This window comes from Rhizopus delemar, genomic scaffold, assembly GCF_000149305.1.
Source record: "Rhizopus delemar RA 99-880 supercont3.16 genomic scaffold, whole genome shotgun sequence".
NCBI lineage: Eukaryota > Fungi > Mucoromycota > Mucoromycetes > Mucorales > Rhizopodaceae > Rhizopus > Rhizopus delemar.
Genome location: NW_027137842.1, coordinates 418995 through 443494, shown reverse-complemented (window position 1 = coordinate 443494; position 24500 = coordinate 418995). Strand labels below are relative to the sequence as shown.

General features: G+C 34.3%; 11 protein-coding genes across 11 annotated transcripts; 3 read left to right on the top strand and 8 right to left on the bottom strand.

The window, feature by feature from the left end:
- Nucleotides 1-113: 113 nt before the first annotated feature.
- RO3G_15450 (seryl-tRNA synthetase) lies at nucleotides 114-1582 on the bottom strand (the record flags this gene model as incomplete). The annotated part of the gene is made up of 3 exons (XM_067670034.1): nucleotides 114-671; nucleotides 804-1381; nucleotides 1450-1582. The coding sequence occupies 3 exons, from the start codon at nucleotides 1580-1582 to the stop codon at nucleotides 114-116; spliced, it is 1269 nt and encodes a 422-aa protein (XP_067526135.1).
- Nucleotides 1583-1949: 367 nt separating this feature from the next.
- On the bottom strand, nucleotides 1950-2414 carry RO3G_15449 (uncharacterized protein; the record flags this gene model as incomplete). Its single annotated transcript, XM_067670033.1, has 2 exons — nucleotides 1950-2071; nucleotides 2147-2414. 2 exons carry the CDS (start codon nucleotides 2412-2414, stop codon nucleotides 1950-1952), a joined length of 390 nt encoding a protein of 129 aa, XP_067526134.1.
- Nucleotides 2415-4708: 2294 nt separating this feature from the next.
- On the top strand, nucleotides 4709-4963 carry RO3G_15448 (uncharacterized protein; the record flags this gene model as incomplete). The annotated part of the gene is made up of 2 exons (XM_067670032.1): nucleotides 4709-4791; nucleotides 4864-4963. 2 exons carry the CDS (start codon nucleotides 4709-4711, stop codon nucleotides 4961-4963), a joined length of 183 nt encoding a protein of 60 aa, XP_067526133.1.
- Nucleotides 4964-7764: 2801 nt separating this feature from the next.
- On the bottom strand, nucleotides 7765-8972 carry RO3G_15447 (uncharacterized protein; the record flags this gene model as incomplete). The annotated part of the gene is made up of 3 exons (XM_067670031.1): nucleotides 7765-7796; nucleotides 7970-8720; nucleotides 8790-8972. The coding sequence occupies 3 exons, from the start codon at nucleotides 8970-8972 to the stop codon at nucleotides 7765-7767; spliced, it is 966 nt and encodes a 321-aa protein (XP_067526132.1).
- A 598-nt stretch (nucleotides 8973-9570) lies between these two features.
- RO3G_15446 (uncharacterized protein) lies at nucleotides 9571-10589 on the bottom strand (the record flags this gene model as incomplete). The annotated part of the gene is made up of 4 exons (XM_067670030.1): nucleotides 9571-9843; nucleotides 9895-10082; nucleotides 10138-10230; nucleotides 10283-10589. The coding sequence occupies 4 exons, from the start codon at nucleotides 10587-10589 to the stop codon at nucleotides 9571-9573; spliced, it is 861 nt and encodes a 286-aa protein (XP_067526131.1).
- Nucleotides 10590-11292: 703 nt separating this feature from the next.
- Nucleotides 11293-13282, top strand: RO3G_15445 (uncharacterized protein; the record flags this gene model as incomplete). Its single annotated transcript, XM_067670029.1, has 3 exons — nucleotides 11293-11296; nucleotides 11356-11504; nucleotides 11564-13282. 3 exons carry the CDS (start codon nucleotides 11293-11295, stop codon nucleotides 13280-13282), a joined length of 1872 nt encoding a protein of 623 aa, XP_067526130.1.
- A 3311-nt stretch (nucleotides 13283-16593) lies between these two features.
- On the bottom strand, nucleotides 16594-18094 carry RO3G_15444 (uncharacterized protein; the record flags this gene model as incomplete). The annotated part of the gene is made up of 5 exons (XM_067670028.1): nucleotides 16594-16710; nucleotides 16773-17070; nucleotides 17127-17264; nucleotides 17325-17459; nucleotides 17655-18094. The coding sequence occupies 5 exons, from the start codon at nucleotides 18092-18094 to the stop codon at nucleotides 16594-16596; spliced, it is 1128 nt and encodes a 375-aa protein (XP_067526129.1).
- Nucleotides 18095-19099: 1005 nt separating this feature from the next.
- On the bottom strand, nucleotides 19100-19240 carry RO3G_15443 (uncharacterized protein; the record flags this gene model as incomplete). Its single annotated transcript, XM_067670027.1, has 1 exon — nucleotides 19100-19240. One exon carries the CDS (start codon nucleotides 19238-19240, stop codon nucleotides 19100-19102), a length of 141 nt encoding a protein of 46 aa, XP_067526128.1.
- Nucleotides 19241-22268: 3028 nt separating this feature from the next.
- RO3G_15442 (uncharacterized protein) lies at nucleotides 22269-22753 on the bottom strand (the record flags this gene model as incomplete). Its single annotated transcript, XM_067670026.1, has 3 exons — nucleotides 22269-22313; nucleotides 22472-22552; nucleotides 22730-22753. 3 exons carry the CDS (start codon nucleotides 22751-22753, stop codon nucleotides 22269-22271), a joined length of 150 nt encoding a protein of 49 aa, XP_067526127.1.
- Nucleotides 22754-23131: 378 nt separating this feature from the next.
- RO3G_15441 (uncharacterized protein) lies at nucleotides 23132-23408 on the top strand (the record flags this gene model as incomplete). The annotated part of the gene is made up of 2 exons (XM_067670025.1): nucleotides 23132-23307; nucleotides 23399-23408. The coding sequence occupies 2 exons, from the start codon at nucleotides 23132-23134 to the stop codon at nucleotides 23406-23408; spliced, it is 186 nt and encodes a 61-aa protein (XP_067526126.1).
- Nucleotides 23409-23924: 516 nt separating this feature from the next.
- Nucleotides 23925-24421, bottom strand: RO3G_15440 (uncharacterized protein; the record flags this gene model as incomplete). The annotated part of the gene is made up of 2 exons (XM_067670024.1): nucleotides 23925-24025; nucleotides 24175-24421. 2 exons carry the CDS (start codon nucleotides 24419-24421, stop codon nucleotides 23925-23927), a joined length of 348 nt encoding a protein of 115 aa, XP_067526125.1.
- Between the last annotated feature and the right edge of the window lie 79 nt (nucleotides 24422-24500).

The window sequence follows — 24500 nt, the reverse complement described above, 5'->3', positions numbered from 1 at the left end:
AAACTATTAAATGTACTTTTATTTATGATTTTATAAAATTTCATTTTGTATGCATAGGCAACAAAAAAGGGAGCATTACAAGCAAACATGCTTCTTTATACAACGTTGATTTTTTATTTCTTAGGAGTAGGCTTGGGAGCAGGCTTAATATAAGGAATAAAGGTCTGACCATCCATGTAAGGAACTAGTGGAGGAGGAATTTCTAAACCATCCTCACGTTGCCAGCTTTCTAATAATGCACACGTGGCTCTCTCAGTGGCACATAAAGTAGAGTTCAAGCAACGAACGTGTTTCTTTTCACGGTCAGACATTTTCTTCACGCTGCAACGAATTTCCAGGTTACGAGATTGATAATCTGTACGGTTAGAACACGAGACAAGTTCCTTGTATTCTCCTTGATAAGGGAACCAGGCTTCCAAATCATATTTCTTAGCAGCAGCATTGTTCAATGCACCAGAGACGATAGCAACGACACGATAAGAAAGACCAAGGCTTTGGAAAAATTCTTCAGAGTGTTCAATCATTTCATTAAACATCTCCCAAGACTTTTCGGGTGCAGTCAAGACAAATTGTTCAATCTTTTCAAATTGGTGAACACGGAAAATACCCCCAGGTATCCTTACCATGAGCACCAGCTTCCTTACGGAAACAGGTAGAGTAACCCAGCATGTCTGATGGGCAACTGTTCACTAGGCTTTTCAAACCATTCACCAGAATGGAGAGCAGAGATGGGTTGCTCAGAGGTAGCAATAAGATATTTATCTTCACCATCACCAGAAACCTCATCAAAGGGTCCTTAATACACATATCTCGCTTTGCATATAAAGTATGTTTATCTTATAAAGCTCTTCATCAAATTGGGATAATTGAGCAGTTTTAGCTATCATATCTTTGTTCATGAAGAAAGGTGTTTGTAACTTTTTGTGTCCATGTCTATCAAGAAAGTTGAGACCATATCTGATCAAAGCCAAGTTAAGATCAACACCAACACTGGCTAGGAAATAACCACGATGACCAGCAACCTTAGCACCACGCTCTTGATCATAGCCGTCCAAACGAGTAAGAACTTCGTGGTGAGATAATATATCGGTCTTCTTGACCGGTTCAATACCATTGTGAAAATAGGTACGAATGATTTCATTGTTGTCTTTGTCCATCGAGGTGGGAACAGAGTCATGAACAATATTTCGAAGGAGGTTCAACTTGTTCTTCCAAGAGATCTCTTGTTCTTTGGCTTTGGCAACAAGTTCTTCCTTATCCTTTTGTAGCTCGGCCTTTTTAGCAAGTAATCCAGAAGGATCCTCTTTGGACTTGTATTTCTTTCCAATTTCCTTTTGTAAAGCGTTCATTTCTTTATTTTTTTGATCACTGTCGAATTGAGCTATAAGAGACATAATGCCCCTTTCTTCAGCTTCATTTTATTACATTATTGAAAGATGCAACACATACTGGTAGTCCATGCTTTATATTCGGCAATAACCTCATCAATAATTTCAACTGGAGCACTATGTCTTCTTTGGGATTCCTTAATAGCCTCAGGAATGCCACCGCGATCTTCCAATAGTAAGTTAATGTCAAGCATTGTTTTGATTTTAAAAAAAATGGTTCCAAAAAAACATTTAACGGGGTTTCGATTTGCTCTTCTTTGTATGGCTTTTACAAGTGAAGTTTTTTTTATTAAATGTTTCACGTCAACACTGTTGATCAAAAAGGCGTCGTTTAGAAATGATTTTCTTGTCATATAAAAGATATTTTGGTGTAAATGGCGCGTTTGCCTGGATTAAATGAAATTTCCGTTTTGTGAACAATGTGAATATCACAGTTTTCGAGTTCTATAAGGATTTTTCTCTTCTTTTTATTATTGTTTTCTATATGAAGAAGTAATCTATTTACACGCGCCTTTTGGTATTTATATATATATGCTTGATTCTGTGAATATGTTGATAGCTTCAGCTAGTAGATTGATTGTCTAAATCAAATTTGACCAAAGGTAAGATCTTTTCATTTTGCATGTTTACACTTTTCATTGTACTAAATACATATTCCCAATTACGCATAGACTTAGACGCAGCTATAAAAAAAAAGGAAGAGAGAAAGAAAACCATCACTTCAATATTGTGCCTTTTTTCTTAAATTCAAAACTTACTTTCAGCTTCATCTGCCAACATTTTCATTTTTTCCGATAGATCCGTAAAGTATTTCACTAAATGTCCAGAACTATTCTTTAGTTTTGTTGTTTCTTCCGATTCAATTACTTTTTCTACAGGCAAATCTAATTTAGCGCTGGGTTGAACATTAGGTGAATCTACGTTGTCATCTGGAACCTCTTTATGCACTTCTTGTGTTTTTGGTTTTTTACGAACGTTGGGTAGGTGTTGAGATTTAGACAGAGATCTTTTATGTATTCTATCCATATTAAAAAAAAAAGAAAGAGAAAAAAACGAAACAAATTGAACTAAAGAATACAATAAAAAATAGCGGACGGGAATCGAAAGTGACTCAAAAGAATAAGCAAGTTTAAGATTTGCCCAGCCTTTTTATCTAGCGTACATATGAAAGACCTGTTCAAATTATTAGCTAAAATTAAGGTAAGAAATATATATATGCATCCCATGGCAGCATGACACAAATACCGTCGTACACATTATATGTGATAATTACATATTAAAGGCTACTGCAAATACATGTCTTTACGTTAGTAGCGATTGATACTAAGCTAATCTACTCATATAGTATAATGGTCTACAGTATCAATAATAGTAAGGTTTGAAGCTTTTACAATATGAGCATATATTATTTCCATATTAAAGTAAAGTATGTCTCAACAATGGGATACCAGTACTGGCTCAGTACCCTACCAGTTTCATTCGTAACAGTCCTTGTTCTTCTGGCAAGTAAACTTTTAAAAGACATAGGCAGCAAATTAAAAGGAAATAGTAATAAATCTTCATGATAGATACTTATCATAGAACATTCTTGATCAATCAACTTTTCAAAGCTTTCAATTGTGGCAAGAGGATCTTTTACGGTCTTTTTTTTTGTTGTTGTTGGTAATTGTTAAAATGTTTCCTGCTAAATGTTACATATGTTGCTATAATGGCACATTAGATTTAAGAGAAAGAAAAAGTGATGAAAAATGAAAAATAAGGTAGCATTTCTCCTTGCAAAAGAACGTAAGGCGAATTGAGAAAAACTTTAAAATCCTCTGTGTGGACCTGTATAAACAATTTAATTTATTTCGACCTTTTTCATACCAACAAAATCACTCGTGTTTGTTTAAATTTAGTTTTCTTGGAGTTAAGAGTTCAGTGTTTTGATTTATAAATGTACAATAATTCTACCTTCCCCCTCTTTATCAGAGTATGAATAGACACATAATCTAAAAAGAGAAGCTTGATATTTAAAATTGTTTCTTATATTTAATTATTAGCTATAAAAAAGGCGAATATATAGGCTAGAACATGTCTCATTATTTTTTAGACATACAATGATTTTACAGGCTCAAAAATGTCCAAGTCTACAAAGGTTTACAAGTAGTAGAGTAATCTACTCGTGTAACTAGACCCTAAGATCACCCCCTGAAGTTTACATATGATGGCAACATGAGTGACACAAACCTATGTTGCTTGTTGGCCAGCAAAAACAAAAGACATAAAATCTCAACTTTTTTCATTCATAACAGCAAATCAAAACTACAACGGCCCTTACAAAATGTAATAAGATTAAGTATGCGCCCATATTCAAACTATACAGCCTAAGGAACTGTGTTGTGTACTTGTCTGTGTTGAATGATCCTGAATATTCTCTTATATAAACGTGTAAATGATTAATATGGTGAGATTATTGCTTCTATTTGGTATCAATGATGACTGAATCCAATCAAGAAGAGCTGTTAATATGCTGAGGAAGTCTATTAAAAGCATGTTTCGCAAAGCAAGCTGTAAAGTGGTCTGGTGAAAGTATATGTGCTGACCAAATCATAACACTACGTATCACATTGATTGTTGTCAGGTTTTTTTTTTTTTCTTTTTCCTGTAACTTTAAATTTTATTGATGATGGAGAATGAATTGCAGAGATAATTACAAGCGTTTTTTTTTTTTACGCTATCAATAATGAACATTGGGTACACTACTTACATTATTGTTTTTCTATGATTTTTGACATCAAAATACAGTTTGATGTCATACATGTTTTCCTCTCATTTTTTATCCTCTAATTTATGGTGTTCTATACAATATTACGGGTGGGGAGTTTGTGTCATATTAACTGTTACTTGAGTTGATGAAGAACAAATTTGTAAAGCGATAAAGTTGATAATGATTTTTGGTGGTGGCCAAGTGTATAAAAGATTCTGAACAAATCTAACAGTGTAATCAGCAGCCAATAGGGCTACAAAATATCCCCAGAAATAAGAAGCTAGAAACCAGATATACAGTGACACTTGAATGGCGTAACATGTCCATTGAGTAGCAAAAAACCAAATCTAACAAAAAAGTGAGTCATGACAAGTAAACTTGTTTTTGTTTGCTTACTCCAAGAGCAGTCGTCCTTGCATGTCCTTCGTTATCTCGGCTTTCTTCTTTCCAGCGAATGAGAGGTAAAAAAGTATATGTGAAGGCAAGTATATCAGCCAAGATAGCACATATCAAGCCAATAATGAACAAGAAAAACAGCATACGACTATAGATAATATCCTGGCCATATGCTATGACAAAGCCTATTTGTAGAAGGATACTTGCAACAGTGCAAATTAAGAAAAATATTCCCATCAAGATAAGAGGATGTTTCCAGTAAGTACCATTCATTCGTAGTCGATATCCAACACTTAATACCATTAAAAAATGGGATACAACTTTGAGTAGAGTTGAGATAACAAAAGTCAAGGCATCTGCTTGTAACGTTAACGCGCCTTCAACAGTGAAGACATTGATAAATGCAGCTGGTAGGGTTACAATACTGTAAAATAAAACAAACATTCTCAGTCTATTTGGATTTTTGTACACTTGACAGGTTATAAGTATTGTTGCTATTGTGCAAAATACACTGGCGACAATATAGATGGGATGCACATTTATCATTTAATATAAAAGCTAAGAAATGATAGAATGGCAAATTAATTAAGGTTGAGTTCTTGTCAGAAGAGAGATATGGGTACCTTGCTCTTTTAAAAATTGAATTAGGTGGCTTTTAGGTGATTTAAGTTTGGCTATTGTAACAAATTAAAAACAGAAAGAAGAAGAAAAAAAAAAGAAACACAAATTTTGGGAAATAAGAATACAAAGATCAGGCCCATATCTCTAGTCCTCGGATGTTGTATTTTTTTTAGGTTTCATGCTTTCAGTAAAAGATTATTTCTTGATCTCAAAGAGGACAAAGTGACACGGAAAGTTGGCCGAATGTAGCACAAATTTTTCTATTTTTCAAATTGAAGTGGCCCTTTTCATCTAAATTAACAAAGGATTGGATGTTTTTTTACTAGTGGACCACGTGTTTATAAGCCTTATTGAAGTACAAGAAAAATCCTGTTTCAAAGATAATCTCTTTTTTTTATAAAAGGAAAAAGTGACCGCTGACGTCTAGGGACTTGTATGTGAAGTGAGTCTGATTTAATATTTCAAGGATTGCCCTTTTTTTTTATTAGATAACTAAAACTAGATGAAGTATTCATAAAATACTTGAGGCAACTCACAAAGCAATTCCTACAAAGACATAATATTGTTCTTTTTTTAATTAGAGACCGTTTCAGATGAATCAATACATTCTAAATATAATAGTCTTTTCTTGTCACTTGCAATTTTTAGTTCATTGTGTGGTGTCTGCTATTTTCCAGATATCTTTCAGATAGATTCAGACGGAATACACGTTTTAATTACACATTTTCTATTTTGATAGGAGTTACACTGAAGATATGCTATGGCCCCCTCACTTATTTTATTTGATCAGTGAGGCGTAGGAGCTTATTTTGTAGCTTCTATTTGAGCCTGCCAAAATAACTTTGAAAAAAAAAAGTTAAGGAGCATATTTTTATGCTAGCCACTATCATTAAAAGCTGCTAAATATGACGTAAACAATAGATAGAACGTATTGTTGTAACGCGTTGCATTGTATCACTGACTAGAGGATCATTTCAATCCTATTTACTTTCTTAGATAACTGAAGCATAACTAATGATTTGACGTAAATTATCAGATAATGAACAAGAGAATTAGTGTCTAAGTATCATAGTTACCAGTGTCTTAACGAAACACTCTGTTATTGAATTGCCAATAGAGTAACTATTCGTTAAAAATGAGGTTGAGCCTCAAAATTAAACGTACAACTGGACTTTTTTCGGTTAAAATATATCAAGAACATGTCGTGCAGCATCGAAAACTACAAGATTAAAAAAAAAAAGAGGTTATTAAGTGGGTTTTAAAAAGCAACAATAAAGCTATTGGCTCTTGTTCCTTTTTAATGTATATGTAACTCTTTACATTACAAGCGTTTTATTAGCACTATTCAGGTTATATCTACTTTTGTCATACAAGTGTTCACAGCCAATGAATACTTCTCGTAAAGCAACATGCAATTATATGAGAAAGATTGCCAATAGTGAGGCTTTTAAAATATTCATTAATCTTTTCTTTTTTTTTTTAAAAAAAAAAAAAAAAAAGGAGGTCGGTCTTAGTCCTAGAAGCATCAATAATGGATCGTATAATTGATAATTGAGACTAGGGTAATATCTTTATCAAAAAAAATTTTTTTTTCAAAGATGTTTAATGTTGATCTGTGATTGTTTTATTATCACATCTGCTACTAGGCCTTTGCTTCAAAAGTTCATGTCTTATATAATAATTGTATTCAAATTTTCAACCTTTCAAAATATACACTTTTTTTATCGTCATCGCTTTCTCATCATTTCTTTTTATGATATAGCAACTGCTTTTGTAGCTCTATGTGATAAAAATCAAATCCTTTGCCAAGACGTTTACCTGTCTTTCTTTTCCTTCTGTAAGTCCGCTATTCATTAATTTTCCCTTTTCCACAAATGATTCAAGTCTCATTGCTCGTATCCCTGTGAATCTCTTTTTATTTTTCATACTCGCTGCATCCACATTGTCTTATATTAGCGGTCGCTGACACTCAGAGATCATATTCATAGACAGGTTCTGGGCTCTAAAATCTCACCAGTTGTTTTCTTTTTCTTTTTTCACAACTTCAAAATCGTTGTTTCTATCTTTTTTTTAAAAAAAAAATAGTATTTCAGCTCACTTGTCACATCTTCTTTTATTAAGCTATACCATTTGACCTTAGTTAGTTCAATGAGAGTAATAATGAAAATACTCTTGTTTTCTAGTTGTGTCTGCTTTGATTTTTTAATTATATGCTACCTTAATATAACTTTATAACTCGACGATTTTCGTTATCTTTGTTCTCGGGATGTTTAATTGTTGTTTGATCATTTATGGTGTCTCTGTCATTTTTACACAGTATTGCTTTATTTTCAACATGTACAATATTCTCGTGCAAGATGTTTTCTAATACATCTTTTTGCATACTTACTTTTGCATTATTTCAGTACATTCAGTATTATAAAAAAGGAAAGGATATATTCTATCTATCTTTTGATACATGTGTTAAACACCTCTCCTCCTTTCTCCTTTGAGGATGCTGTTTTGGAAATCAAATCTTTTGTTCGTTTTTCTTAGCTTTCACCATAAACAACCCCAAAACCCAATAGGCAATAAACAAAAAAAAAAAAAAAAAAAGGAAAGGATGTTCTATTAAATAGCAATGTACAAATGAATTACTTTGGCTGTATATAGTAGTATTAAAGTAAAGATATAATTAAGATATTAATGATTATAAGGGATAGTAACCACGATGCGATCAGTTTGTTAGATGAAGAAACATTGGATTCAGTTATAGATGAAATAGGCGTATGAGCAGGGCCATTTGTGAAGGTAACCATTGCAGGAGAAGGATTACCTGATGAGCCAACCAAGGTTGTAGATGGACTCCAGTAGGCAAGATCAGGTTGTGTTGTTGTTACATTGTAGGAAGAGTTAAATTCATAGCCAAGAGTCGCCATGATCTTTAGCAACTTTGGGCCAATAGGAACATGGGAGTATTCATTAATTAAATAACTCAGAGACATACCGCGATTTGCCATATACACCATTAAATAATCACTCGTGTTTAAGTAAATGTTGAAATCTACGTGGCATAGCGTCGATCCTTCTCTATATGGATTTAGTGAGGTCTCAAGCCATACGATCGGTTCATTATCGATAATGACCGAGATATCATCTGCTGTTATTGTCTTTTGATAAACTGTAGAAGCTACTTGATAAGCATCAGAAGCATACCATGCGTTGGCTAGATCAAGGGCGGATTGAAAAAGCGCGTTTGAGTTGTAGAACTTACTAAGTTCTTTTGTCATTGCTGAAAGTGAAAGAAGACCATCTGAAGACGAGTTTATGTTGATAAATTTATCAAAAGGGAACTCTACAAAGCCCCAGAAAGGTTGAGGGGTCTCATAAGTGCCCAAGATTGGATCGCGACTGGTCGCAGCAAGAAGTTTGGGTGCAAGAAATTGGTTGAGGTTATCAATCATTGGAGATAGACTATTGTAAAATTTGTCGGACCAAGCAGAAATAAAGCCAAGACCGTGAATTAGTTCATGTACTACATTTCGTAGAAAATCAATCTGATTGCTACTAATGGGATCAGGGTTATTCTATTACACAAAGCTGTTATTATCATAAAATAATAAAAAAAAGCTTTTTATATACACACAAAAACTTACGACAAAGTACCAATTAACTTGACTATTAAATTGAGCATTGATATCATAATATGCCCATGCTGGTTGAACAGATAATTTGGTGTATTGTTTTAATAATGCTTGAGGATACATTCTAGTCATATTATCTGTATTATCAATCATGATGTAGGATATAGTTGGATATGCTTGTCCAATAGCTGCCATAGAGTCTTCGTTACTGCAATCTTTCGAAAAAGAGCAAAAAGGGTTATAGGATGCATTGATTAATAATGAACTCTTGAATTGAAAAACGGATGAAATGATCTCTGTTGCCTTTTCAAACGTCGCCCTGACGCCTGCGCATTCGGTTGCATCAGCAGTACAGTTTAAATCAAACGTTATGTTATAACTGGTTGTGGGTGAACTGCTTGTGGAAATCACTGCAGCTGATATTGATTTTTTATGCTTTCCTTTACAACTATTTAGAGATGCTTTATCGTGATCAATATAAAATAAATTATGTGCTAAGGCAGCTTTTAAAACCAATACAAAAAGTATTAGTGCTACCCAGCCTCTTTTAGATGACATTCAATAATGAATAAAACAATAAATAAAAAGAAGAGAGAGAGGGAAGTGCTTTACAGTGCACCCTTTTCATTTAAACAGGTATGTAACACATAAACACTTTGATGGATCGGGTATTCAATTTAGCATCCTGCCAAGACATTTTTTGATTTTTTGTTTATTGGTAAAGTGTATGAGAAAGTGATGCTACAGATGATCCACAACAGAAAAAAAAAACAAGAAAGTAAAGAGTAAAAGTTTACTCATCATTATTGCTATTATCTACTAAAGCGACAATTCCGTAACTGAATGCTGCTGCGACTGCTCCGATGGCTAATGTTTGTATAGCTCCTATGAATGCTTGCTTTGGTCTTAAATAAATGCTTTTTAGATAACCGAAGCAAAACAGGGTCAGTGATGTGACCAAACACGAGGTATACAATGCGTCATAAGTATTCTGAATAAATACATAGGGTAGAAGAGGAATTACTCCACCAATAAAATATGAAGATCCAATTGTTAAAGCAGATATCTAATGAAGACTAATCAGTATCTAGGAAAATGACGGCCTATTCTTTCTTACCCAACTTCTATTAGGATCTGGTAATTCCAAGTTTAACTCGAATCTCATCATGAAATCGATAAACTTTTCACTATTTTGTCTAAATCTGATCATCATTGGTTCCATCGATTCACGATCGAGTCCATAAGGTTCAAATAACTCAATTATTTCTTCCTCTTCCTCTTCTGGGTATAATTCTACCTCTCGTGCTACATAAAAAATGAATATTCCAAATATGGCTAAAATATTTATTATCAATTATACCTTCTCGCTCTCTTTCTGTCTTGTAATGGTCTGCTTCTGATTTAGCAGCTAAATAACCTCCTAATCCCATAGAAATAGCACCCGAGACCAGCTCTATTAAGAATTACATGAGTTTTATTTTCATAATTAACTTTGAAACAATTACCTGCTAATCCACCAAAAAGAACAATTTTACTATCACCCAAGCTTGAAAGACCAGCAGCAAGCGCAAAAGGAACAGTCAAGCCATCCGATAAGCCCAAGATACAGTCTTTTATTAGCTCTGGTCTATCAAAGTGCTCTTCAATATGTTCCTTGACACCCTTTAGATCTTGTCTGTGTGGAATTCGAGTCCTCACTGAATCATCATCGGATGATGAGGATCCTATCATGGATTCTTCATCAAATCTATCTCGAACTTTTTCATTGGAAAGACTGTTTTTGGGCAGTAATTGATATTCTTGTTCATTCATGATTATAAGTTTAGATAAAAAAAAAGAAAAGAAAAGAAAAGAAAAGAAAAAAATGAATGAATATATCTTTAAAAAAAAAAAAGAAAGACAAAGATGACACAAGGTGATTAAGAGCAATTATCAAGATACCCTCCTTTAGACAAATGGAAACCCTCATTTTTACGCATGTTTGAGACACATCAGAACTACCCATTTTTAATGATTTATGCTTTTTTGGTTTAATATTATACAAATAGAGTAGGTTACACTATAATTGATAATAACTTTAAATTACCTTCTCCAATAAGCTTGATTCATTAAATACACTCTGTTTAAAAGCTATCTTTGCATTACTACACGTGGGATTACAACAATAGCTCACTAAACAGAATAGAAAACAGATAAGAATAAGAAAGTGATATAGTAAATATATTAAAAAGATAGCTGGTATAATCAAAAAGTAGAAGTAAATAAATACATTAAATGAAATAACTTGCAAATTCATGTTATAAAAAGACATTTGACAATGAACACAAAAAAAGACAGCCAATCATAAATCATCATTATTCACGTTGACTAAAGTAAGGTATTTTTATGATTAAAGCTATATTCATCCTACCTTTCACAAAAAAGACAATAACTGGTGAATCAATAAGCATCTAAAGTAATGGTAGTATACCTGGCAACGTGCAGCAACACAAAATAGATGAAAGAAAAATTCAAGATGAGTATAAATAGTGTACAAGACAGAAAGTGTTGAAATCATATTCTTTCTTGTATTTATTAGCTCATACTATGAATTTGATATCTATCACTCTTGCTTCACTTTTCTGTGCTATTTCGTTTAGTAATGCAGCACCTCACACTCCAAAGACTAAAAGTGCTCTGCGTCTTCCTGGTCTTGAAAAAATCAAGCATGTTGTCTACTTTATGCAGGTAAGTAGAGTAGATTTTGTATAGCGTCTTGAACTAATTCTGCTTACTATGCTCATCAGGAAAACCGTTCATTTGATATGTACTATGGTACAATGTATGGTGTTCGAGGATTTCAAGATCCTAATGTTGGTATTCAAGATAATGGTCTCAGTTTATTCTACCAACCTTGCTCTGCTAGTCCTGATATCAAGAACAGTACAAAGTATCTCTTACCTTATCAACTCAAAGGTGCTCGTGCAGGTTGTACAGCTGGCGGTTCCAATGGCTGGGAGGCTAATCACAAAGCATTAAATGGTTACAGAAATAACAATTGGCCCGATGGAAATTCTCCAGCCTCCATGGGCTATCTCAATCGAACCCAGATTCCTTTTCTTTATGCGCTTGCTGATGAATTTACGATTGCTGATATGTATTTCCAGTCTGTTACTGGATCAACAGACCCCAATCGTGCTGTCTGGATGTCTGGAACAAATAGAGGTGATCCAAATGATATGGTCTTAGAGGACAACACTCAATCTACTCCCTTGGGATGGTCTACCTATCCTGAAGCACTTACAAAGGCAAACATCACTTGGCAAGTATATCAAGATAAGGATAATTTCGATGACAACGCTCTAGCTTGGTTTAAATATTGGCAAGATCTCCCTGATGGTCCGGAAAGATCCAAAGGTCTTGGTTTTCTTGGTTTAAATGCATTTTATGAAGCAGCTGCTAAAGGTACGCTCCCTCAATTCAGCATCATTGTGGGCCCTATGGAGCTCTCTGAACACCCTACCAACACACCCTTAGCGGGCTCTTGGTTGCAACAGCAAGTTGTAAATGCAGTGATGAATGGTAAAAATTGGAATGAGACTGCGTTATTCATCAATTATGACGAGTCCGGAGGTTATTTTGACCATGTCATTCCACCTCAAGAGCCTCAAGAAGATTGGGCAACAGACAAATTTTCTGGAGGAAAGGCGCCCATCGGCTACGGCCCTCGTGTCCCAATGGTCATCATCTCTCCATGGACTCGTGGAGGAAATGTGTTTAGTGAAACATCAGATCACAGATCAACCCTTCGTTTCATGGAGGAATGGGTTGGCAAGGATGAGCAAGGCAACTACTTGGCTCCTGCTGTTCACCTCTCCAAATTTTCTCGCAAGACATCCTCAAATCTCGTTGGTGCCTTTGACTTTGATCATCCCGATTATTCCATCCCCAAATTTAATCCAGTAGCCAAGCCAGCTCAGGTTCTTGGTAAATGGTCACCCACTGAGATGTGTGAAATCATCATCACTGCTCCTAAGACAAAGCCTCCTTATGGCAAACAAGTCTTTCCAGTGGTTGAGTCAGGTGCTCGTCGTGTCCGTGGTGCTGTTACAGAAGGTCGTAAACTCTCCTTTCAAACAGCTGATACTATCCTCCAGCTTTCTGATGACAAAAAGTCCATTGTAGCAAAGAAAGTGACACATGGCAGTGCAAAAAAGGTTATTCACAATAGTAAAACAAAGGACGCTAGTCATTTGAACCCGCAGGCCCTCTTTCAGTTGATTCTGACTGGTACTGCTAACCAATACAAGCTTCAGTCTGTTCATGATCCTGAGCTTTGTCTTAATGTCTGGGGTAGTGCAATAACCGTTGGAGAATGCAAAGGTACATCATGGTATTTTGAAAGAACCAAAGATGGCTATTTAATTCGTGATGTGGGAACCGATAGCCATTTAGCTATTAATGAAAAAGTAGTCTTGCAGAATTCTCCTTCTACATCATTCCAAATATATTCTGTTACTATTTAAGTTTACAAAGTTATCTTTATTAATTTATTATAAATAAAACAAAATCCTACTCTTTATCTTCATTCAGTTTCAGCATTAGTATATAGATATATATAAGTGGCTGTTTTGTATTCAATTGATATAATTCTTATACATACACAGTTAAAAAATGCCACTGCAGCAAAAACAATGTCCAGTTTTTCCTCCCTGATCCCCAAATGGGTTCCAAAACAGCCCTATCCTCAATAAACACCTTCCAAATGATCCTCTCATTGTCAAGCTCAGGACACCTGGTTACAATGCTTGACTTTCGAAATAGGATGCTCCTCAGGAGTGGAAGAACTATTAAGGCAACGAACCAGAAATAGAAAAATAAATGATTTATTATTTAATAAATATACATTTGACATTGCTTCAACTTCATACCAATATAAACTTTGAACATGCGTTAAAAGAAGCAATTTTGCTAGTATGAGACAATCAGTGTCCAACACCCTTTAAAAAGAGCTTAGGCTATTGTTAAAGTGATCGAGACAGAAACTAAACAGCTGAGTAATTATTCTTCAAATTATCTTCAATAAATAGATATAGACTCAAAGAAAACCATACCAACAGATAAAAAATTCTAAATATGCTACAGCTTTTCTTGATAGTTCTGCAGCATTTGGTTTTGAGTAACATCAGTTTGCAGACAGGTTTATTCATACAACATTGATACACTTTCCTAGTTTTTCGTTATAAAGTTTGCATTAAACTCCAATTATACTTTTTTTAATATCACTACAGTCGTTCCACTGTCAATTGGACAATTTTTTTTGACAATGGTTCCTCGATTGGTTACCCTCTTCCTCTCGCTGGTGATACTGGCTTGTTTTCTTCTTTCTTTCTCCCTAATCTTTTTTACCCTGATCATCTAAAGGCGTTTTAGCTTCTATTCATTTTAATTGACCTCACTTGGGCGGAAATGACATAAAAATTTAGCTAGCTCAAAAATTACTGCAATTTTTACCAGTCTGACGTTTCAGCAGACTTTGCAAGCAGTCACAAACAGAACATCCGGCCCGGACAAATCACGTGACTTTTTACGATAACATTTACTACTCTTTTGACAAAAAATTTAAAGACCGAATGTTCTTTCCAACTTTGCAGGCGGTGAACGACATTACCATGTCGTTCATTCAATACAAGCGCCGTTTTTAAAGTAGGATGTTTACATGATGAATTGCATAATATCAATGTCTTACACTTCATTGTGGTGGGGATTATACTACTGCAGCCTTCCTTCTGATGAATGCTTTAAAAACATGCAAAGTAAATGTTAATTTCATTTTGTTATTTTTTTTAATTTGAGTCGGCAGGATGTTGTAGCGAAGGATTTATCAGTGTGACGCAGTTGGTGTAACTTTTGCTGAAGAAAGGACTCAGTCCTAGGAGGGACTCAGTCGAAGGAGGGACCTCAGTCCCTAAAGATAAACAAAAAAAAAAAATATAATAATCATATAAATATCCCCTCTTATAATTTGACTGAACTTCACTTTTAAAAAATATCTTTTATTCAAATAAACATCGAGTTCCTCTTTATCAAAACTCTTTATTTTTATTTTATAACTCAAGCAAGTCAAGTCCTTTGAAGTCAAATTATCTTCATCGTATCACTTTTATATTCTCTTATCAAGAAAACTCTTTATTACCTTTTACTGTTTGATCTACAATACAAGATCTGGTGGTCACTTACTACAAGCAAACCAAATTTATTCATTTAAACACAAATCTTTGATCTCAAATTCTTTTAAACTCTAAAGAAAAGTCAAATTTACTTCTAAACTCTTAAGGCCATTACAACAAAAACGTTAAAGTTGCATCAGTATTAATTTTTTTTTTTTTTTTATGGATGAAAATTTTAATGTTTATTAAAACTCATCAAAGAGTATAAAGATTAAGAGCGATACAAGTGTATTAAACAGTGACTTGTCGCGAAAATACAAAAGAAATTAGCATAGAGAATTGTAAGCAGATAGTTTCAATAGCTCCTTCTGGATTTGATTGAGGACAATCTCATCCACGACAGGAGTCTGTTCAAAGAATTGTTGCCAGTGGACTTTCCAAATGAACCGAATGACTGTAGCAAAAAAATCATAGATTGTAAACTTGTCATGATAGTGTAAGATGTAATACTTGGATAATCTAAGAGTGGATAAATCCTCGAATATTGAGCTACAGTTGGGATCTTTAGGATTTGACAAGTATTTCTTGAAGGCTGCGTTCCACAAGTCTTGTTTTTGAATTTTATCAGTATTAATACTGTAGTGTAGCATAAATGATGAAATTTTGGATTTGGAGAACAATGCTGATCACAAGAACAATTTTTGATGTCCAGCAACATTGATGTCAGTCGACAAAGATTGCAAACAATACAAACAATAAGCCACGCCAATTTTTATATAAATAAGATGAATATTTAAACAAAATAAAGAATATCCAATAAATACAATAAATCAAATCTTCTTGCGCTTAAAAAAGCAATCTTTTCTTATTGGGTCACAATTACCTTTTCTTTTCTTTTTATTTTTACTTATTCTTTCTGATCTGATACCCGAGTTATCACGAATCAAGAAAGATCCCTTTTATTTTAATCTTTTATAAAACAATCTTACTCTTAACCTTATTGATCTATAAAGATCTGGTGGTCACTATTCAAAACCAAATTACTATATCAAAAGAACTATTAAACGTTCAATCAATTTAACTAAACTCAAGTCATTCAAGGCTTCAAACCTCAAACTAAACAAATATACATCACTTTAATACAAACCAAATCCCAAGTACTAACAAGTTACAATACTGTAGACTTTGACTTTTGACCCGAAGATACATAAAAATTAATGCAAGGTACAAAAATTAAAGGGTGTATTAAAATTAAGGCATGCTTTAAATCTAAAGCATGTTATAAAATTCATAAAAACTATAAGAACCATTAATTCACTTACTTTTGAAAAACTTACTTCTGACGCACTTTACTTTTGATTATTTTAAATAAATATCATTCAAAGCAAATCTCTTTTATTATTATTACTATTTTACTAAACATCAAGAACAAGTCAAGTCCCTTGAAGCCAAATATCTTCATTATATCACTGTTAAAGCCCATATCAAGCTATTATTATCTTTATATCAAGACCGATCTACATCAAATCATGCTACTGTTTCATACTAATATGGGCCGAATAATCAAACAAATGCAGTTGTAACACCCTAAGCATTTTAAGGAAATGAAAATAGTGTCCCTTGGAGTCTGTATCATACTAGAGTGATAGAGATACATAAAAATAAAACTAAATGACATGTGATTCTTGGATAATTGATTCGACAGACGGCCCACTAAATTCAACGAGTCCAAGATTTTCTTTTACTGATTGTTTTTGTATCTGCTGTGTAGTAAGAATGCTATCCTATGAAAAAAAAAAGTTAGAACTCTCAGAAATATCTATGTTTGCGGTAGCAGTATACATACGAACAACGTTGCTAAAAGTTCAAGATACTGAACAAAGCAAAGTTGGTCATTCCAGTTTGTTGGTAGTTTAGCAACCATTTTTTCAATGAATTTCCAGTGGGTTTTGTTAAACAGAGACATCTCACTCAGAGTAACTTGAGTCTTGATTACTTGCAACGAATAAATTTTAAGCTTTTTAAATGTTTTTAAAGAGGCATTTTTATAATAAGTGACTTCCTTTCTCAAGGCAGATATACTGCATTCAAGGATTTTTAGGGCGTCTTCAATGGTGTACGTTGTATTTTCTTTCATAGTGCCGCTATAATATGCATTAGTAAGAATGAAGATACTTTAGGTTGGATTTGATAGTACTACCTTGACACTTCCGCAATTATTAGTTCCATATTATTTTGAGTTTTTAAAATACCAAGCTTGTTAGAAGAGGCAGAGCGATAATCATAATCATAGCCCTTCAGATTCAGGCGTTTTGAGGATATAAATGGGGCTTCACACCTACAGAAAAAAACACCAATACAAAGGTTACATTCCTCTCTATCTCCCTTTTTTTCCTACCATTTGAATTCAATGAATCCAGTAATTTTTGCCAAAGCTAGTAATGATGGAACAATATTTTCAACAAAGTGAGTTCTTTCATGGTTCTGTACAAACTCAGGAACGATACGACAGACTAAGTGAAAGGAGCAAAGACTATACAGTAGTCGCTCTATTTAAGGGTATTTTCTATTTATTGGTGTATACCTAAAGAACGCCATAGGTCCCCAGCATAAATACCACTATACCACTATTCTATTTTAGGGTGCAACGCAAATATTTTTTACCACTAAATAGAGAATTTTTTATAAGTGATAGTTTTTTGGAGCATTCTAACAATAAATTTTTTACTTTATAAAATAAGATCCAAGATCTGTTTGCTCTTTTGACTTATTTAATTCAGCACAAGAATCAGCCAATCTCATTCGAATTCGGCGATGTAATTTACGGTCAAGATCGTCCAAAAGAACTTTGTACATGAGAATGGTTTCATAGGCTTCTCTCAACCGCTTCTTACACTCTACTATATCGACACGCTGCTCACCTTGCTCTGTATTATCATTTTCTTCTGCTTTATCTATGTTGCCTTCTGCCGTTTCTTCATTATTAGTAGTGCTTGTTGTATAACATACTATCATCTCGCTTTCATCTGCTTCAAGGTTCAACTGGCTAAAATCAGTAACTTTGTTGTCAAAGTTCCTGCGGAGATCTGGGAGCATTCCTTTTGTTGTTTCTGGTTTTACTTTAAGCCATTCATTAGCTAGAGAAAACATAGCCTGAGCTTGATCCATTTTGTAAACATTCGGATTATCCAACTTTTTACTGATATACAGACATAAAGCACGGTCGTGCTGCTGGGCTCGGAAGTATGCCTTAAAGTTGTCAACAATTCCTGTGTATACAAAATATTACTGAGAAAACTGTAAAACAAAAAGGCAGTTTATATAGAATTTTATCAACAAATAATAGGCTACCTGCATCATGAGTCTGTAGCTTGCTAGTCGTGTTTTCTAGGAGAAATATCAATTTAATGTTGTTGAGAGGAATTCTTATTTTATGAATGGACGCATTATCCAAAAGAAGAGCAATTTTCTGATTCTGTCTTCCAAAAGCAACATTTAACTTTTTCAATTATGTTGTCATCCAAGCATTAGTAGAATAATGGTATTCAATTTCATGTTTTTTTCCAATTGCATTCATGGATAACAAATTAGTTCTTGCTTTAAAACATTTGGGGCTCTTGTGTTGTCCGATAACAAATAGGTGCCATTTGTAAGTCCCATCCGAATTATAGAGCAATCCAACTGTCAGACAGGTTTTACTTTTTTTAGGTCACCAAGCGACTCGGAACATATGGTTCTTCTCGGTGGTTGCTGTTAATGTAAACCTGTTTCATCAAAATTCATGATATCTATAGGATCATATAACTCAAGAAATTCTTCTATCTTCCTCAATTCGTTCTGGATGTTTTCAGAAGTGATATCTACTGAGGCACTTTCACCATGCATTGACCTGTATTTTACTTCAATTCGCTTAAAAAGTTTGGTGAGCCATCCAGAAGAAAATGAAATTTCATTTTCAAGGATTCTATACTTTACTCAAGCAATAGGTCTTACATATCGAAGGATTGAGTCTCGATTGACTGGCAGATTGTTATTGTTCATGTCTGCAACAAGCTTTACTACTTCATCATCAAGTTGAGGATAGCGTGTTGTTTTTAGACTTTTGCCATTATTGACAACATTAGTATTACTATATAACGTTTCAGCATTGTTGAGAATATTTGATATAGTCTGTTAGGCAAGTGGTTGATCTAAATTGAATTTCTTCATAGCCCATTCACCTAATTCTGTTTGATTAAGCTGGCCAGTAGCATTTTGATCCAAAAGCTGAATTTTTTGAGAAATAGAAAGGCGTACACGTTTATTATTAGACATTTTTCTATAGATAGAATCTAAAGAAAGAGAATAACTTTTACTATATCATATATTTATTCTCATCAAAATCATTTTGAGTCTACGACTCGTATATTATCCTTCCAGCAACTTTGATCAAGTCAAGCAAGTTTTGATTTTTTAATGTCCTTACACAATTACCAAATCTACACCAACCGACAGTGGCCTATATGGAAACATGTTTTACAATCATGTCTATAATGTATATAGATGTTGCATCACAGAGTCATCAGAAAAAGGAGCATCCACAACGGAAAGAGCATGACTAGTGATGAACAATCCAAGTACAATCAGTAGGTTGAGGGGTATTTTTATATTAACTTAATAAAGCTTTTTTTGGAGAGGAAGATACAATCTGTAGCCCTAAAGATTGCAGGAGAAGTCATATGCACCAGGGAAATGACTAACCTTTACGCGTTCAACAACATAACTATGTAAAGTGTCAATACAAATGATAACGGTGATTGGGTCCACATTGTATCTCTCAAATGCTCTTAGACAATAGTTAACTGCCCTCTTCATAAAAAGTTGGTCTACGATGAGTTTAATCACCATAATTATAGGTGGAAAATTATGGCCTAAAAATTCTGGTTCTAGGACCGCATCAGAACGTGTTCCATCACATCACTCTAAGTTTCTTATGGGATAGTCATTTCTGCAATTGGCCAAAAATGTCGTAACATAGTTTATGGCTGTGGAATTTTGAATTATGGCTTTCGACATCATGCTTTTCCCTAGAGGAGATTTTGCAGATAAAAAGTTGTAATTCATTGACAAGTTTGGCGAAACGGGAGAATGATTCTACCTATACTAACATGACAACGACCGCTACCACTGCCGATGAAATTTCTTAAACAATCATCTATTACAGCAGTCAAATCTCTATGCATGTTTTTGATTTATCAATTACCTTACATACTTTTATTGACAAGAGTATATAAAATTAAGTGCTCCTGAATATGCTAATGAACCTTTAGCCAGTATCCCAGTTTGCAGGCGAAATGTAATTTGATGCTTGATATTTCAACATTGCTATTCATCATGCCAATTGGATCAAAAGTCAGACTCACGTTTATAAGAGAAATGCTACTGCTGTTTTCCATATGTTCGAAGAGGCATCGGAAGCCTGTTTATTGCCGAAGGAGATGCATTATTTCATATGTGAGCACAGTAAAATAACAACGGTAAAGAAGCAACCAATGTGTCAGTATCAGAAGGCTTATCTTCTGGTCAAACATCTCAATCAAATGAAGTAACTATTAAAGAAAAGAGGAGTACCAAAAAAGCCTTCCATTAAGTCTTTTATTAAGTTGTTAAAAATTATGACAGTTGCAATATATAGTTGTTTAAAGAGATTCTTTTCGCTTAATGTAGTCAGGGCTGTTTCTCTGAATCAAATGTATTTGAGCTTTTTTAGAAGTCATGTTGCATTCACTTGTCATAAAGTTATAAACGACTGTCTTCCCTATCCTTAAGCCAGCAAATACACTTATTAGACTATCCATGGCCTGGTCAACTACAGCAAATGGGTTGTCATCATAAAAGCTGATAATGTGTTTTTTATGCTCTTCGTTTAAAATCGAAGGACAGCTCACTTTTTTCCATTACTTAGCTCTAGAATATCTCATGTATTTTCCTAGCCCTTTTTAACCCAATTGTAAGCCGTACGCCTATTGACTCCCAGCTGCTTTACTGCTTGCCCTGGAGTTATGACTTTTTCGTAAACTAAGAAATATAGTTGTTCCTTGACAGCATCACCATGTTTCCGGTATGAACAAACTTCATTTTCATCTTTTTTATTGGACTTCTCTGCAGGCTTCATTTTTCATTGCAAAGTTTTCCTTTTGTTTTTTTAGGTGGTTTACAAGCCAAATATTCATCATATTCAGTGATATAATCGACAGGATATGTTTCAGTATCAATATTCATCTTGAACTGCTCATTTCCACTTTCATCCACAACTTCATCTTTCTCATTTTTCATAGACAAAAACGTACGCTCATTTACGCTTTAAATGTATGTAAAACTTAAGTAAAAAGTAAGAAATCTATTTGCAAAAAAGAGTGTCGTCTAATTTAAGCACTCGTGAAAATAAAATTCGGGCAGTGTGAAATCTGAAGAACTCTATGTAACTTTATTTCCTGAAGTGTGCCAGTAATTTCTCAAAAAGGTGTATTGTGCTCATGTTTATTGTAAATTATTGGAAACAAAAGTATCTACAAAAAAAGCAGTGTCTGTATCAAGCGATGTAGTTTCTAAAAACATGACTCCTATTTTTGAAAATTCAAATCGATTTTGATTGGCTGTAACATTACTTGTTAGAAGTTTGTGTAACACAATGCAATAAGTTAATTTAAAACTCTGCATTTTAAAGCTGCACTAATCATTTTTGAAATAATGTGCAGTGATTGTAAGTAGCACAAAGGAATTTCTCATCTATTTCTTCAGGGCTAAATTGTATTTATTAGTAAAGGTATATTACACATTATGAATTGTTATAAATCTCTGAAGAGCGCACGATTTTTTCGCTTTTTGTTCGTAGCAGAGAAGTCTTTCTCCTAAAAGAATTTGTTCTATTTGCACCTTGCTGATGATGAAGATATACACCGTCTTTATAATTCTGACGGTAGAATTCCAAGTCTGTAATAAAAGAAAAGAGCTGACTTGAGCAAACATTGCTTGAGATATCTGCAATCTAATGCGTACCTTTTTGCTCAAAGTCAGGAGAAAGAACTGACCTACGCTTTGTATATTTTTCCATTCTCCACATTTCAACGCTTGACTTAATTTTCTCGATAAATCCCATTTTATTTTCTTCTGCTTGTGTTTTGAAATATTGAATTAAAAGAATAAATAAATAATATTTGTACACAGTCAACAAGAAAGAGAAATGCAAGGAAAAAGAAAAATATTTTTTATCCTCCCACAGTTTGTATTTTTTTTTTTTTTGCTTAATTATGTTCGGATGTTCAAAAAATAGGGCCATTTCTACTGCTGCTTTTCACTTGATCTACTTAGTAGGAAATGACCAAGGTAAGCAAGTGGATCTGAAGGGCTAGAAAAAAAAAAGTAAGTATTGACAACTAATGACGGGTTCTATAAAACTAGAGAGTACCGTTCTGTAGCTAATAGCTTCATGCCTTCTAGTAAAGTTGGAACTACCGTTTTATCCAAATAAGCTCTCGGTGGAACTGCATCGTCTGCTTGCTTTACTTTAGGAGTAGTAACAGCTGGTTGTTCTAATTTTTCAATGATATTTTCCGGTGTATACTGAACAAAGCTATTGTTTTCTTCCTATAGTGCACGTAAATCAGATCTAAACGTTTACAAGAAAAATAGATTTTACTTGTTTTATAGGATTTGGTGGTTGTGGAATTACTGTAGTCTCTATAGGTACACTTTGTCTATTGAAAAGATTAGGTCAGCTAATGGAAAAGAAATGTGTGAAGTTTAAGAGCTGTATAATAATACTTGCATTTCTGGATTACTCGACATTTTTGAAATGAAGAATTTTGTAAGTAAAAAAAAAAAATATGTATATCAAAACTCAGTTATTTATCTTGTAAATAAAAAAACACTCTCTCCAGGAAGTAAATTCACCTATAGTGAAAAATAGCTACACCCAATGATAATGAACAAAATTCATGTAGTACGAAAGATAAATTCGCTCTAGGTGAAAATGGATTCATCTGATGGCAAGAGCAAAAGTCATGCTGTACGAAATGTAAATTCGACTTTGCTGACAAATCGGATGTGCTAGTTACCAAGAGTATTTTGTAGTACACGCCTTGGCTATATGGATATATAAGCGCACATCAAGTATTCATCTTCTTTTTACTTCTTTTTCACAATTACACCAGAAATTATATAATAATGAACATTCAATTCTTGTGTGGAAATGGAAAAGGTTCTGTCGTCGACGAGTACGGCAGGCCAGAACTAGTGGATTATATTGTTGATGAGGAGCAGTTTCATCTTGAAACATTGAGCTCTCATACACAATATTTAGCCCAACTGCCTCTGGAGAACGAGAAAGTGTTAGAGACAATGTAGATGGAAACAGCGGGAGTTAAGCCCGGTAATGATGTTGTTATGAGGGAAATATCAATGACGTGAAATTATACACGCTATCCTGATCAGGACAAAGTGAGGTTCTTCAAGCTGTTGTTTGAGAAGTGTCTGAGCGCGGCTGTTACTGCAAAACAGCTTGGAGCTCACGTTCGCACAGCATAAAAAATAGGGCTGAACAGTACGAGACGGATCCTAATAATATCTTTGAGAAACGGAGAAAAACTGGTCGTCCATGTATTCTCAATGAGGAACATAAAAAAATTATTCTTGAGTACATTGATCCGAACCCTTCAGTCGTCTTGGACGACGTGATGAAGCACTTAAAGCAAGTGTTCACATAATTAAAAGTGTCCAATAGTACATTGTTTGATTTTGTTTAAAAAAAAGAGTGCATTTTCTTAGTTCATCCAATTTATTTTTAATCAAAGGAAATAAAAAAAATCATTGAATCGGGGAGAAGGAAATTGATAGAGGAAAATGACAAAGGCATGTTCATTGCCCATAATTCAGGACGCAGCTACGAGAGCTGCCTTGCTTTCCATCAATCAGGTCATTCAATGTCGTCAAGATTTTGGCATACCTGGCTTCGATTTTCTTAGGCTGGACGAATTCCTGGCAGTAGCGCCCAAAGACATTGTTGATAGCCAGTAGCTTCTTGACATTCACCAGGTGCAAAAGGAAGGCAAGTTTTCCACACTATTCGTAAATTGTAGGTGGTTAATTTCAACAAAAGTGTACAAACCAGTGACTACCAATCACATTAAGAAAAAAGTGATGTGCATACCTGGAACGAGAAGGGGTTGTCAACCTCACAATAATGCCCGCCTTCTTTTTGACTTCCTTACCATGAATTTGAAACGCTATCGCTCCATCCAACTTGTTGTCATCAATGGTGTTTTTACAAAAGGTAGTCAGGCGCAGATTATCAATGCAAAGGCTGTATCGGGCACTAGATCGTTGTTTCACCTTGGCTTCACCAAAGCCAATGCTGCTCGTGAATTCCAAATGGGGCTTTTCACTGATAGCGGCATCCGGCCGAGTCTCGCGTTTTTCATTTGGCAGCGAATTTGTCGAACGCAAATGTACGAGCATGTCAGGGTCACTCACAAGTCAGGACAGAAAAGGGTCATAGTAAGTGCTCCAGAGTTCGGTTTCAATGATGGTATCAAAG